Raw genomic sequence first — 14,229 nt, forward strand, 5'->3', positions numbered from 1 at the left:
ATCTAGTTTTCCTGGTGCATTCAAACCTGCCAGACAGAATCTTAGAGAGTCTGTTCATGCATGTCCCCAGGCCCAGTATATGTTCCTACACCAGAGTACTCTGGATCTGCTGAACAGTAAAGGAAACAGCCAGTCCATCTGGTTCATCAACTACTCTGCTCTGGAGAAGATGGACTCACTGGAAGCTATGGAGGGTGAGCACACACATATACAAGAACACACACTAGCATACACATACGTCATTAACGCACATTTCACATATCTACTGTTTTGTGCTCTTGCAGGTGATGTTGAGCTGGAATGGGAGGAGACTACGATGTAAAGGCTGAGAACTTATCAGTCAACTTCACACCTGATGAACACACACCTATCCCTTGGTCATGGGGCCAAATCCTGGACACACTGACTGTTTGTCAGATGGATTGCTCCACCAGAGATAGAGGGAGAGAGATGATAGAGAGAGAATTGTGTAGTCCAAACAGAGTAATGTTTCCTCCAGCTTCTTTTGGAACACAACTTGCCCTTTTCTGGCAGGAGGGTCAAAACAACACAACAGAAACTTTGTTTACCTGGCCTGAATCATCACACCATTACAGTCCTCGTGAAGTCCTGCATCTTTTGTATAAATCCACAGGCAGAAAAGAGAGGTGTGTGTATATATATCACACATGGAAGTTTACAGGTATCTTGCAATAGTCATTTCACTGTGTATTTCATTGGTTTCTTGTATATTAAGTTTTTCGGCCAAATAGTGTTGTCACTGTGTTCATATGTTTTCTTCGCTGTGTTACTACGTTTATATCACGTGTTGCTATGTTTGTCATTGTAATTGGGGGGTTTGAGGTATAATGTATTTGTGGGGTGTTCTTGTGTATTTGATGTATTTTGTTCCACATCTGTGTTTTGGACCCGAAGTAAAATCAACTCCACTACTCACCTACTCTGTCTCTCAGTGAGCTGTTTAGTGTATAAAAATGACACCCCAAAAAGAGTGAAGCATGAAATACACTGAGAATCTCACTGCTGATACTGTAGGTACTTGTGGGAGGCCGTTCCTTCTCTTGCTAGAACAAAAGCGGTACCTGCTGCGTGCCGACCCGGTAGCGACGAACCTACGCAATGCTCGTCAGTGGCCAACAACTTGACTTGGAGCCAATCAGAAAGCACAAACCCCCATGTGGGGGAGCCAACAAAAAAAAATGAAAAATCTGGGGGCTTTCTACAAAATAGAATCGTGACCATAAGCAATACGCATGGATATGCATTGCCAAACAACGCTACTGCCACCTTCTGGTTTGGAGTATTTTAACAAGGCTGAGTGGCTGACGACTTCCAAAGTCTTTGCTGTGTGAACACAAAAGAGATTGACTGACTGTCATAAGATTTGTCTTCTGATGAAGAGTAAGAAATATCGGACCAATACGCAGCGTGGTAAGTGTCCATACTTATATTTTTATTCATACGTGAACACTGAAACAAAACAAGACAACGCACGACAGTCCTGTAAGGTAACCTTGCCTATACATGGAACAATCACCCACAAACAAGATAAAATAAACCCATATAAATATGGCCTCCAATTAGAAGCAACAACAACCAGCTGCTTCTAATTGGAGGTCGTTCCCAAAACTAACATACAAATACTAGAAATACGAACATAGAAATACAAAACAATACCCAAAAAACCCAGACAACACAAAACAAACACACCCCTGCCACGTCCTGACAAAACGACAATAACAAATAACCCCTTTTACTGGTCAGAACATGACGGTACCCCCCCCCCCCCCCAAAGGTGCAGACCCCTGATTCACCTCACACACAAAAAAATAAAAAATAAACCCGAAACAAAAATAAATCCTAAACTAATGGGAGGGAAGGTGGCTACCGTCACCGACGGCTCCCGTGCTACACCACCCCCCTCCCCAATCCTCCTCCTATGGAGGTGGCTCAGGCTCTGGCCTTAGTCCCCAACCTAACCTTTCCACCCCCGCTGAAGACCTCGGGCTGAAGCACGTCGCTGGAGACCTCGGGCTGAAGGGCGACTCTGGCTGCGCCGGTTCCGGACCGGAGGGCGACTCTGGCTGCGCCGGTTCCGGACCAGAGGGCCGTCTCTGCTGGCTCCGGACTGTGGGCCGTCTCTGCTGGCTCCGGACTGTGGGCCGTCTCTAGACGGGGCACTATCGCCGGAAGCTCTGGACGGGGCACTGTCGCCGGAAGCTCTGGACGGGGCACTGTCGCCGGAAGCTCTGGACGGGGCACTGTCGCCGGACACTCTGGATGGGGCACTGTCGCCGGACACTCTGGACGGGGCACTGTCGCCGGACACTCTGGACGGGGCACTGTCGCCGGACACTCTGGACGGGGCACTGTCGCCGGACACTCTGGACGGGGCACTGTCGCCGGACACTCTGGACGGGGCACTGTCGCCGGACACTCTGGACGGGGCACTGTCGCCGGACACTCTGGACGGGGCACTGTCGCCGGACACTCTGGACGGGGCACTGTCGCCGGACACTCTGGACGGGGCACTGTCGCCGGACACTCTGGACGGGGCACTGTCGCCGGACACGCTGGACGGGGCACTGTCGCCGGACACGCTGGACGGGGCACTGTTGCCGGACACGCTGGACGGGGCACTGTTGCCGGACACGCTGGACGGGGCACTGTTGCCGGACACTCTGGACGGACAGGGAATGTGCACTGGAAGCCTGATGCGTGGGGCTGGTACTGGAGGTACCAGGCTGGAGACACGCACCCCAAGGCTAGTGCGAGGAGCAGGAGCAGGACGAGCTGGACTGGGCTGACGCACTGGAGGCCTGGTGCGTGGGGCTGGCTTTGGAGGCACCAGACTAGGGACACGCACCTCAAAGCTAGTGCGAGGAGCAGGAACTGGATACATGGGGCCTTGACTACGCACTGGAGGTCTGAAGGACACAGCCTGCATAACCCGTTCTGGCTGGATAGTTACCCTAGCCCAGCACGGGCGAAGTGCTGGTATCGACCGCACCGGCCTATAGGTGTGCACTGGTGATACAGTGCGTATCTCCGCATAGCGTGGTGTTTTCTTGGTCCGACGCTCCCCATAATAAGCACGGGAAGTTGGCTCAGGTCCCCTTCCTGGCCTAGACAACTTACCCGTGTGCCCCCCCCAAAAAAAAAAAAATTGGGGGGGCTGCCTCTCAGGCTTCCTTGCCAGCCATGTTCCCGAATAACGTTCTCGATCCTCTCCAGTCTTCCTCCATGGTCCTTCTCCAGCCAGTATCTCCTCCCAAGTCCATGACTCCGTATACACCTCCTGCTGCTCCCTCCTCCGCTTCTTGGTCCTCATTTGGTGGGTGATTCTGTCATACGATTCGTCTTCTGATGAAGAGTAAGTAATATCGGACCAATACGCAGCGTGGTAAGTGTCCATACTTATATTTTTATTCATACGTGAACACTGAAACAAAACAAGAACACGCACGACAGTCCTGTAATGTAACCTTGCCTATACATGGAACAATCACCCACAAACACAAGAGAAAATAAACCCATATAAATATGGCCTCCAATTAGAAGCAATGACAACCAGCTGCTTCTAATTGGAGGTCGTTTCCAAAACTAACATAGAAATACTAATACTAGAAATACGAACATAGAAATATAAAACATAGAACAATACCCAAAAAACCCAGACAACACAAAACAAACACACCCCTGCCACGTCCTGACCAAACTACAATAACAAATAACCCCTTTTACTGGTCAGAACGTGACACTGACACTGTTCAGAGGTGCTAAGTACTGTCGGCAGGCAAACTTTTCACACACACACAGACAGACAGGACCCAGGACTCAAGGCAGAGTACAAACTACTTTATTATGTAATTCTCTTCAAACAGAAATCTTTAGAAATATTCCATTAGTAAACACTGTAATTGTTATAAACATGATATCTTAGTAAATACTTAATGTGACGGTGCACAGGTGCTCTCTTCAACAGTGTAAGACATCTCCAAGATGGATGCAGGACAGGCGAGCCAGACTCAGGGTTAGGGTGATATGTTAGGGCTTTAGAACATGCTAAAATGTCTACTATGACTCCTGTTTGTTTTCCACTAAGCCATCTAGCTAATGCTAACGCTAGTGTGATCACAGCTACAGTATAGCCCTTTACACAGAGCACTAATTATGATAATGTGTCATCATCTCTCTGTGTGTCTCTCATGGTAACAGTGGGGTTCTGTTGCCCCCATGATCTGAAAAACAAATAGATTTCCACCTCTCTGTACAAATACATAAATACACACATCGGCAGTCCGTTTGTTCCTTTTACATTATATATATATATACCACCTATATACTGTGCACATATCCAGTATTCCGATATACTCTAATAATATGGTGTAGCACGAAGAAGATCAGCCTCAGTGGGTCACCACGTGTCACAGATCTCAGAGAGAGGGGAAGGGAGGAAGAGATGTAACAACACTCTATAATAATAATAATGAAACATATTCAATATTCTGACAAATAAACATACTTAAGTAATTCTGTGGTTTAATGCTCTGTGTGTGTGTGTGTGTGTACTGTGTGTGTATATACATTCCTATGTGACATGCAGTCCAGTGGAGAACAGGTTAATCATGTGAGAATGGGTAATAGTTAACCCTTTAGGGATTCAGAAAGTGAGATTGATTATTCAACAGGACAAATTAGATAGAACGTTAGAACATTACCAGTTAATAAGATACAATGTTCATGTTAATACTGATCAAACGATAAGTTAGAATGTTGAACAGTTTGTCGTCAGTACTGGTATTTTCCTGAGTGTGAGGCTTGGACCAGTGTAGCAAAACCTCAGAGAATAGAACAATGGTATTCGCACACACATGCAAACAAGCACACACAGACACACCCTTTCACACGCACATACACTGGCAGACCCTCATATTCTCAAACACACATGCACACGCAGATATGATAATCAGGGTAGAAGTCAGACATTACGAATAGAAATACAGATTGTAATCATCTGTAAGCCAGGAGTCAGGAGAAACAGTCTTCCCTCCCTGCTACTCTGACATCCTCACTTCTTCCCTGCCTGCTACTCTGACATACTCACTTCTTCCCTCCCTGCTACTCTGACATACTCACTTCTTCCCTCCCTGCTACTCTGACATCCTCACTCTTTCCCTGCCTGCTACTCTGACATACTCACTTCTTCCCTCCCTGCTACTCTGACATCCTCACTCTTTCCCTCCCTGCTACTCTGACATACTCACTTCTTCCCTCCCTGCTACTCTGACATACTCACTTCTTCACGATCAAAAGTATTATTAGCATCTCATTATCATATTTTACCACACATCACCAAAACATAGTGTGCTAAAGAGGAGGGCTAAAACCCTAGATGATGTTGATGATGTCATTGAGGTGACCTGTCTCCATGTCCAGACAGCTCCACACATGGAAGAGATCTGTGTGTTCTATCAGCTGTGTGACATCAGGGCAGGGTTAGAGTCAGGGATCAGGGGATGAGAGGGTGCACCCCTAAGTCGTTCTTTCTAAAGTCAGGAACAGATATAGATATGTACAGATGACACTGTGTCACAAGAGCTGGACGATTAGAAAATCTCTGTTTAGAAATGTTGTCAAAATGACATCCTATTCAAAAATACACATGAAATCATTAGATGACTTTGATTTTATATTGATTTAAATCCTCTCCATTATCTCCCACTCGCTTTATCGGCTTATTCCCTTTCTCTCCTTCCCTCCCTCTTTCTGTTCCTCCCTTCCTCATCTCACCTTTTCTCTATCTTTGTCTATGAGTGTTTGTGTTGTGTGTGTTTCACCAATAAAGTACATGACTATTTAACAAAAGGTCAGAGGGCACATGATAATGTGTGGTAGGGTCAGGGGTGAGGGGGTCATATGTCAGACGAGGCTGCGGGAGCCACTAGAGTTACGTCTGCGGAGGGGGTGAGGCAGGGTGTGTGAGAGAGGGCAGGGGGAGTCGGGGGGACAGTACTGGTGGGGGTGGTTGTAGGGGGGAGGAGGGGGAGGCAGAGGGGGCTCAGATCCCTCTCTGACCCGTACTGGCGTGGACATCGCTGATTGGATGAGGCGGTGGTGGGAGGCGGGGCTTCCTTGGTTGAGGAAAGCTTCCATTCTCCCGCGGCCGCTCTGGTCCATGACGATCACCTTGACGATCTGCTGGCATTGAATGAGGGTGTCTGGGCGGAGCTCTCCGGGGTGGGTGGCACTTAGCATGGCCGGTGCTGCCAGAGCCAGTTGGGTGGAGTCAGGACTGGTCACATGGTAGGTCTGGAGCAGCCTATCAGGGCTGGGCTGGGTCATGTGGTAGGTCTGCAGCAGCCTATTGTGAATTGACACCTAGTTTAGAAACAGCCAGAGAATGGCATGAGGAGTTACCAGCCTGAATGCAGCCTACAGCAGCCCTCTGGTGGGTTAGATACACTGGCAGCATGCAGGCATGCAGGGAGCGAGCGCATGCTAACACACACACACCAGCCCAGAGACACACCTGTGTTTGGGTGGAAGGACGTTTCAGGGTCAACATTTGGGCTCCAGTGGGTGGGTGTGAGTTTGCGTGCGTGTGTGGAGGAGGAGGAGTGTGTATGGAGTGGGATGAGTGTGTGGGGGGAGATGACACCGAGGGCATGGTGTCTCCCCACACAGAGATATGCAACGCTAAAGGACTGACTAAGAGTTAGGGGTTGGGGCTGCTAGGTCTGTAGAGAGGGTATTTAGAGCAGAGGAACTGGGCTTGAGTCATACATGTGCATGCATACACAGACACATACGTACATTAACTCTGAGTCTTGCCATGGAGATGGTTTTCTAGCAAGCCAGCAGGGCTTAGAAAGGCTTATGATGGCTGGGAGGCAGATGTTGTGTTAGCAGGAGGCTAATAGCTAATAGATAACCCTGCATTGGCAGCTGTGTTGCTATGAGGCACACAGAGCTGGAGGGAGCTGAGGAGGGTCTCCCTACTCCTCGCCTGTGTGCATCTTTGCTAACACACATACACTTACCTGAGGCAGAGTGTGTATGTGACTCACCTCCACAGTGTTGTTGCCAGTCTTGTCATACAGATCTTGCTGGGCTGAGGGGAGAAACACACAAGTGACACTCAGAGACACAGCATTATGTGTGGATGCTAGTCGCTAACTTCGTGTTTGTTACCAGTGGGCGATCCTGTGTGTCGACTGAGTGTGTCCATCTGTCCTCCATTGGTGTGGGGGGTGTGAGTCTGCACCCCCTGTTCTCTCTCCAGCTCCCCTACAGACAGCGAGATATGACCATATAATTACATAAAGAGCATGTGTGTATGTGCATGTGGTGTGCGTGCGTATGCGTGTGTGCTTACATTGGATGTGTATCTGCTCCATCTCGTTAACCTCAGTGATGGACTCACGGAGCTCCTCTGTGAAATTCCTGAGCTCCTCTCCGCTGGGGGAGCAGAAACTCACCAGCTGCTTCTTCTCTGAAGAGAACGGACTCAACATGGTGATGCCATGAGCATAGTCTGGACACACACACACACACACACACACACACACACACACACACAAAAACAGTTAGCTATGTAACTAGAATGGCGATGCCATGGCCATAGTAGGATTCTGGACAGACAATGTCCCCGCTCATAGTTAGCTATGTATGGAGCAGTACAGTGTAATAGTATAGTAGTAGTAGTAGTAGTAGTAGTAGTAGTAGTAGTAGTAGAAGAGTAGTAGTAGTAGTGTAGTAGTAGTAGTACTAGTAGTAGCAGTACTTTTAGAGTAGTAGTAGTAGTAGTAGTAGTAGTAGTAATAACAGTAGAGTAGTAGTTGTTGTAGTAGTAGTAGTACTAGTAGTAGTACTAGTAGTAGTACTAGTAGTAGTGGTAGTAGCGGAGTAGTAGTAGGAGTAGCATAGTAGTAGTAGTAGTAGTAGCAGAGTAGTAGTAGTAGTAGTAGAGTAGCAGTAGCAGTAGTAGTATTAGTAATAATAGTAGAGCAGTAGTAGTAGTAGCAGCGTAGTAGTAGTAGTAGAAGTAATAATAATAATAGTAGAGTAGTACTAGTAGTAGTACTAGTAGTAGTAATAATAGTAATAGCAGTAGTAGTAGTATAGTAGTAGTACTAGTAGTAGTAATAATAGTAATAGCAGTAGTAGTAGTAGTAGTAGTAGTAGTAGTAGTAGTAGAAGAGTAGTAGTAGTAGTGTAGTAGTAGTAGTACTAGTAGTAGCAGTACTTTTAGAGTAGTAGTAGTAGTAGTAGTAGTAATAATAACAGTAGAGTAGTAGTTGTTGTAGTAGTAGTAGTACTAGTAGTAGTACTAGTAGTAGTGGTAGTAGCGGAGTAGTAGTAGGAGTAGCATGGGAATCGAACCCACAACCCTGGCGTTGCACACACTATGCTGGCGTTGAAAACACCATGCTCTATCAACTGAGCCACAGGGAAATAGCAGAACCAAATTACCTGGTTTGAAGTTGAGATTACAATAATAGTACATGCTGCAAGTGATCAATGCCGTTCGAGATTCTACAGACTACAGCAATTGTGAATATCTCCACAGATCCGCCACAACCTACAGTATGCATGCTATCTTGAACATGCACGCTTTATTTGATTAACGTTACATACGATTAAATGTATAGTTACAGTAACCTCAAAATGTGGCCATGGATCTGTTACTTATTTTACGGTTGAAAAAAAAAATGTTACATTAGTTTGTCAGATAGCCTTAACCTTAGGCTATTTACTGTATTACAAAAGTAATATTGAATTGTGTTTAGTTGACAACACAACCAAATATCAACATTTAAAGGATATATTTACTGCTTGGATAGTTCAATCTAAGACACTGGCTTAATTCCATTCTTTAACTTTTATTTTTGGTTGAGTTGGGTTTAGCGCTGACTCAAAACGAATGAACGACAAGAAAACACACACAACTACCACTATCGTAGTATAGAAGTCAAAATACCTATAGCTATGTTCCTACTTGGACATAATCAAAAACATTGACACCACAGTGATTCTCGTTCTAAGAGGATGCTATAATAAATAGATAATTGCGATTTTCAGATTTATTTGATTACTGGGAATTTATTTGCCGTGCATATATGCTGATAAGTTGAATACGAAACTAAAATTGTGAATTTTTTTCAAAGGCGTCTGTGTGGCGTCAGCTGGGAATGTTCCACACAGATGTTCAATGAGCGATCGAGTTCTACAAAACTCACTAGGCCTACGCTCATTTTAATAAATTCAAAACCACTACTGTAATGAAAATAAAAGCCAATAAACTGAATAATTACTGTCAAACTATTATTTTTATTAAATTGTTGATTTAGGCCTATTGTATTTAATTTTACATTTCATGCCTATTCAAATGGTTTTGACAAACTTTTAGGATGTGGACGGCTGCTATGTCATAATGTACATGATGTCATAATGAAGCATTATTTTGTTAAACTAAGACAATCCATAGACAGGTCATTGACACTCTTCCTGAACTGAGGTAGGACCTATAATTTAATGAAATAATCTCAAATACATTACTTTTATCTTATGAGAACTTTATTTGATCAATAACTGTCAAAAACTTATATTTTGTGATTTGTGATTTAAAACTAGGTCTTGTGGTCTTCTGTTTCAATTATATATTGTTGAAACTTTATAGTCAAATCCTACGTGTGCAAATTATCTGGAAGTCCAAATTGAAGGTAGGCCTTAGTCTGTGAATCTTTCATTTTTATGAATTCATGAACATTTTGGCAGGAATTGGAATGTCTTTTGAAAGTGGAAAAACACTAGTTTATAATAACAACTTTGATCAAATTCTATTGTAATATATGTAATTTATTCTATATTATTTTTCTCAAACATGCTTTTTTGTTGTTGTTTGCTCCTCCACTGTGACTCTCACAGCCATGAAAGACAGAGTGATGTCCAGGACTAAGACACAAGAGACCAGTCAGAACAGTTCTGAGAACAGCCTGACAGACATCCTCAGTGTCCGGAGTGCTAGTGATATTGTCCTACAGCCAATGCCACCAGGGAGAAAGAATAGCCGATCCCACTTCCACAACATGGATGTGACTAAAGAGAGGGCTGACATGAGAAGGCTTCCAATGGCCACTCCACCCATCAGCCTCCCAATGCTCACTGTGACCTCTCTCACTGTCCAAAGGATCAAAAACTCCCTCAAGGTGCCTCGCATGCCTCGTCTGCAGCTGGAGGGACAGATGGGTAACAAGCATCTGGGTCCGGTCAAAACCAAAACCGGAGGGAGCACATTGACTTCCAGCCACAAGCAGGAGCCAGAGCTTAAATCCAGCAGACCACAGACACCAGGAAGCATCCCTAGGAGGCCCAATGTATGCTCCACTGCAGCCAAGGCAGTAGCTCCTTTATCTGGGACTCCATGCAGCCAGTCTGAGGTCAGGATCCAGACCCATCCTCTCCAGAGGTCTAACATCCAGGACCAAAGGCCCCGCTCTCCTCCTGCTCAAGCCAGACGGTCTCTGTCCGACGGCAGCCTCTTGCAGCCGCCATGTTCTCCAGTGGATGTCCTACAGCCGGAGGTCCAGGCCAGCAGAAGCCTGGCTCGACCCAAGACCGGGATAGCTAGGATAACAAAACATACTGATGGCAGCACTCTGAGGTTCCCTAACCAGACCTTAGAGCTTATAAACTCCATGGATAGGAGGGAGAGCACCAATTCTTTCCCTGTGCTGCCAACCATTGCAGTGTCAGCCTCACCTGCCCAGATGGCCATCCCATTGCCTACCCCAATGGTCAGCCATGTGCCTGACCTTCTGGTGCCTACTCAATCTGCTTCTCCGGTTCCTTCCAGCCGAGTGCCTGCCCCACCTGCCTCCCCAGTGCCAGCCCGGCCTGCCAACACCAGATCACGGCGTGTGTCAAAGAGGATCCAGCTCTTACAGATCCAGTCTGCTATGAAGGACCAGCAGCTACCAGAACAACTGGGTGACAAACAAATCATATTACCCTCTGAGCCCCTGTCCTTCAGTAGCACTGAGAGGATGTTCCTCTGTGGTCCACCTTTAGTCTGCCACCCAGCTAATGTAGGTGGAGATGATGGCTGTCACCCCCTGCACAGACCTACGCCCAGCCACACAGGTCACACCAACCACTCCGCTTTACTGACCAGTAGGAGAGCCGTGCAAGCGGGTGAGAAGTGCCCCTTTGAAATCCTCTTGACCCCCTTGGTCCCACTGGCAGAACAGCCTCCTATCAAGCGATGCAACATGCCCACCTCCCGTGCCAAGGCCAAGCGTGAGAATAGCCAACGAGGGCGCAGGAAGAGAGTGAAGCCCATTCACTGGAACGTTAACTTTAAGTCTGGGCCTTTCTTCCCAGTGTGTGTCGCTCCATCACTGCCCTCGATCTTGGAGGTGGATGAAGAGCCTCTTTCTGAAGAGATGGAGCAAAGCCAGTTGTAGGGGTCGCAAACACACACATCTTCATTTTTTAAAACATTTTTTACCTTTATTTAAAATAGGCAAGTTAGTTAAGAACAAATTCTTATTTACAATGACGACCTACCCCTGGCCAAACCCTAACCCGGACGACACAGGACAAATTTTGCGCTGCCCTATGGGACCAATGCCTTAGACCGCTGCGCCAATTGGGAGCCCTATTGAGACCTCATGGCCTCCCATGGACCAGAGAGGATCAGCCAGCATCATCCCAGCGTCTGCCCTGCCTGTCATCCTAGTACCTCCACTGCCCTTTCAACCCCAAAGCACAAAGGGCAGGTGACAGAAATGATCCAGCGCCCACCGATCCAGGCTGTTGTGCATGAGAAGCAGCAGCTACTGTCGGAAGTACTGTTGGAACATACTTTTCCTATGAGACCCAACAGGAGCCACAAGCTGTCAAAGTACTTTCATCCCTGGGGTGTGTAGCTTCTCGAAGAGTGTTCTCTTCCTGAAGATGGACTGCTTCAACCCCTTGGGAGTATCCAGAGTATCTAGTACGCTGGTCTGATGATAGAATATGTCCATCAGTATCAACTAGAGATTAATATTAATCCACTTGTTATTCCAGTTAGGCAAATGTTAATTTATCATCAGCATGTTCCAAAGAAATCTGTTTCTATAAAGTTTTATTGCAGTTGAAAATGATCAGGGGTGTGTGTTGTTGGTTTCTTGTGAGCTATGAAGTATACCGTTTTAGTAGAATGTTTATTTCTTCATTGGATTTGTTGATTTGTTGACCAAGGAGAAGAGGTAAGTGCTGACCGGACTAACAGAAGTGAAGGTCCGATTCAAATTTGTATTAATCCGAAGGAGGCACATCTGACTCACACCTTAGTGCCATAATTCTTCACATTTTGAACACCATCTGAACTTACACACAGCCTCAACTATTTAAATGACAGACAATGTCATATCTGCTCTCACACAGTACACTAATAGATGATTATCCCTTGGGTTTTTCACAGTCCATCATAACAAATACTTTTTGGCAACTTATGTATTGTTGTCTAAGGTTCATTCCGAAACACATTTTCTCCACCAAAGCCCAAAGCTTACTAGCATTATAAAGATATCACTGAAGTTTAAGAGGTGTTACCACATTTTTGTAGAGATTTATTGGGGCCAGTGCAAAGATCTTACATTGCACTGTAAGATCAGTCATGCATCGTACCCAGTTTCTCTCTAGAAACATGCATGAGAAAGCTATGACCAAGCAGAGAAGTATTGCTGTATCAATTGTTCTAGAACTGGTTCAAGAAAGAAGAGCGAGAGATAGAGAGCAAAGCATAGAAGGATGTTGGGTTACATATGAACACTTTCCATCATACTCTCAGGAAGGTTAGGTTAGTTAGGCTACATGTGATCGTGCGTCACCATAACTGAAACAAGGCCTTCTTTCTTTCACGGTTTCACGTCATGGTGCAAGTATTTGCATAAACTGGGAAATATTTGCATACATTTCAATTTCCCTGGCTGGCAGTGTAGGGGTTAATCAGCTGAGTGCTCTCAGTTTACGCTCACTAGCAGAATCTGTCTGCCACAGCTGCTGCGCTAAGGCTAATCTTCTATCACAGAGAGCGCTGGCAACCAGAGGTGTTTCCAGAGGCCAACAAAACAGAGCAGGTTAGCCTCTCTAGGGTAGGTGGGACGAAATCGCCCCACCTACTCAACAGCCAGTGGAATCCCGTGGCGCGTTATTCAAATACCTTAGAAATGCTATTACTTCCATTTCTCAAACATATGACTATTTTACACCATTTTAAAGACAAGACTCTCGTTAATCTAACCACACTGTCCGATTTCAAAAAGGCTTTACAACGAAAGCAAAACATTAGATTATGTCAGCAGAGTACCCAGCCAGAAATAATCAGACACCCATTTTTCAAGCTAGCATATAATGTCACATAAACCCAAACCACAGCTAAATGCAGCACTAACCTTTGATGATCTTCATCAGATGACAATCCTAGGACATTATGTTATACAATACATGCATGTTTTGTTCAATCAAGTTCATATTTATATCAAAAACCAGCTTTTTACATTAGCATGTGACGTTCAGAACTAGCATACCCACCGCAAACTTCCGGTGAATTTACTAAATTACTCACGATAAACGTTCACAAAAAACATAACAATTATTTTAAGAATTATAGATACAGAACTCCTTTATGCACTCGCTATGTGCTTTTCGCTATGCGCTCCTTTATGCACTCAAAATGTGCTTTTCGGTGAAAGCACATTTTGCAATATTCTGAGTAGATAGCCCGGCCATCACAGGCTAGCTATTTTGACACCCACCAAGTGTGGTACTCACCAAACTCCGATTTACTATTAGAAAAGTTTGATTACCTTTGCTGTTCTTCGTCAGAATGCACTCCCAGTAGTAGTGGTAGTAGCGGAGTAGTAGTAGGAGTAGCATAGTAGTAGTAGTAGTAGTAGCAGAGTAGTAATAGTAGTAGAGTAGCAGTAGCAGTAGTATTATTAGTAATAATAGTAGAGCAGTAGTAGTAGTAGCAGAGTAGTAGTAGTAGTAGTAGAAGTAATAATAATAATAATAATAATAATAATAATAATAATAGTAGAGTAGTACTAGTAGTAGTACTAGTAGTAGTAATAATAGTAATAGCAGTAGTAGTAGTATAGTAGTAGTACTAGTAGTAGTAATAATAGTAATAGCAGTAGTAGTAGTAGTAGTAGTAGTAGTAATAGTAGTAGCAGA

The 14,229-nt window shown here is 45.2% G+C and overlaps 2 protein-coding genes across 4 annotated transcripts in view; one reads left to right on the top strand and one right to left on the bottom strand.

The window, feature by feature from the left end:
• Positions 1-940, top strand: part of ptprq (protein tyrosine phosphatase receptor type Q) — a 53,180-nt gene extending 52,240 nt beyond the window's left edge. The window contains exons 42-43 of the mRNA XM_029696534.1: positions 71-194; positions 285-940. Of these exons, the coding sequence (XP_029552394.1) occupies positions 71-194; positions 285-322 (162 nt within the window). The 3' untranslated portion in view covers positions 323-940. The remainder of the gene's footprint in view (positions 1-70; positions 195-284) is intronic.
• Positions 941-3,837: 2,897 nt separating this feature from the next.
• LOC115152061 (IQ motif and SEC7 domain-containing protein 3) overlaps positions 3,838-14,229 on the bottom strand; it is a 45,356-nt gene continuing 34,964 nt past the window's right edge. For 2 of the 3 annotated variants that reach the window (XM_029696554.1, XM_029696553.1), the window contains 4 exons: positions 7,379-7,537; positions 7,195-7,290; positions 7,071-7,114; positions 3,838-6,381 (listed from right to left, as the gene is read on the bottom strand). In XM_029696554.1, coding sequence (XP_029552414.1) covers positions 5,923-6,381; positions 7,071-7,114; positions 7,195-7,290; positions 7,379-7,537 — 758 coding nt within the window. In that variant the 3' untranslated portion in view covers positions 3,838-5,922. The remainder of the gene's footprint in view (positions 6,382-7,070; positions 7,115-7,194; positions 7,291-7,378; positions 7,538-14,229) is intronic. The other variant, XM_029696555.1, reaches the window with a different exon arrangement.

The sequence above is a fragment of the Salmo trutta genome, chromosome 17, assembly GCF_901001165.1.
Source record: "Salmo trutta chromosome 17, fSalTru1.1, whole genome shotgun sequence".
Lineage (NCBI taxonomy): Eukaryota > Metazoa > Chordata > Actinopteri > Salmoniformes > Salmonidae > Salmo > Salmo trutta.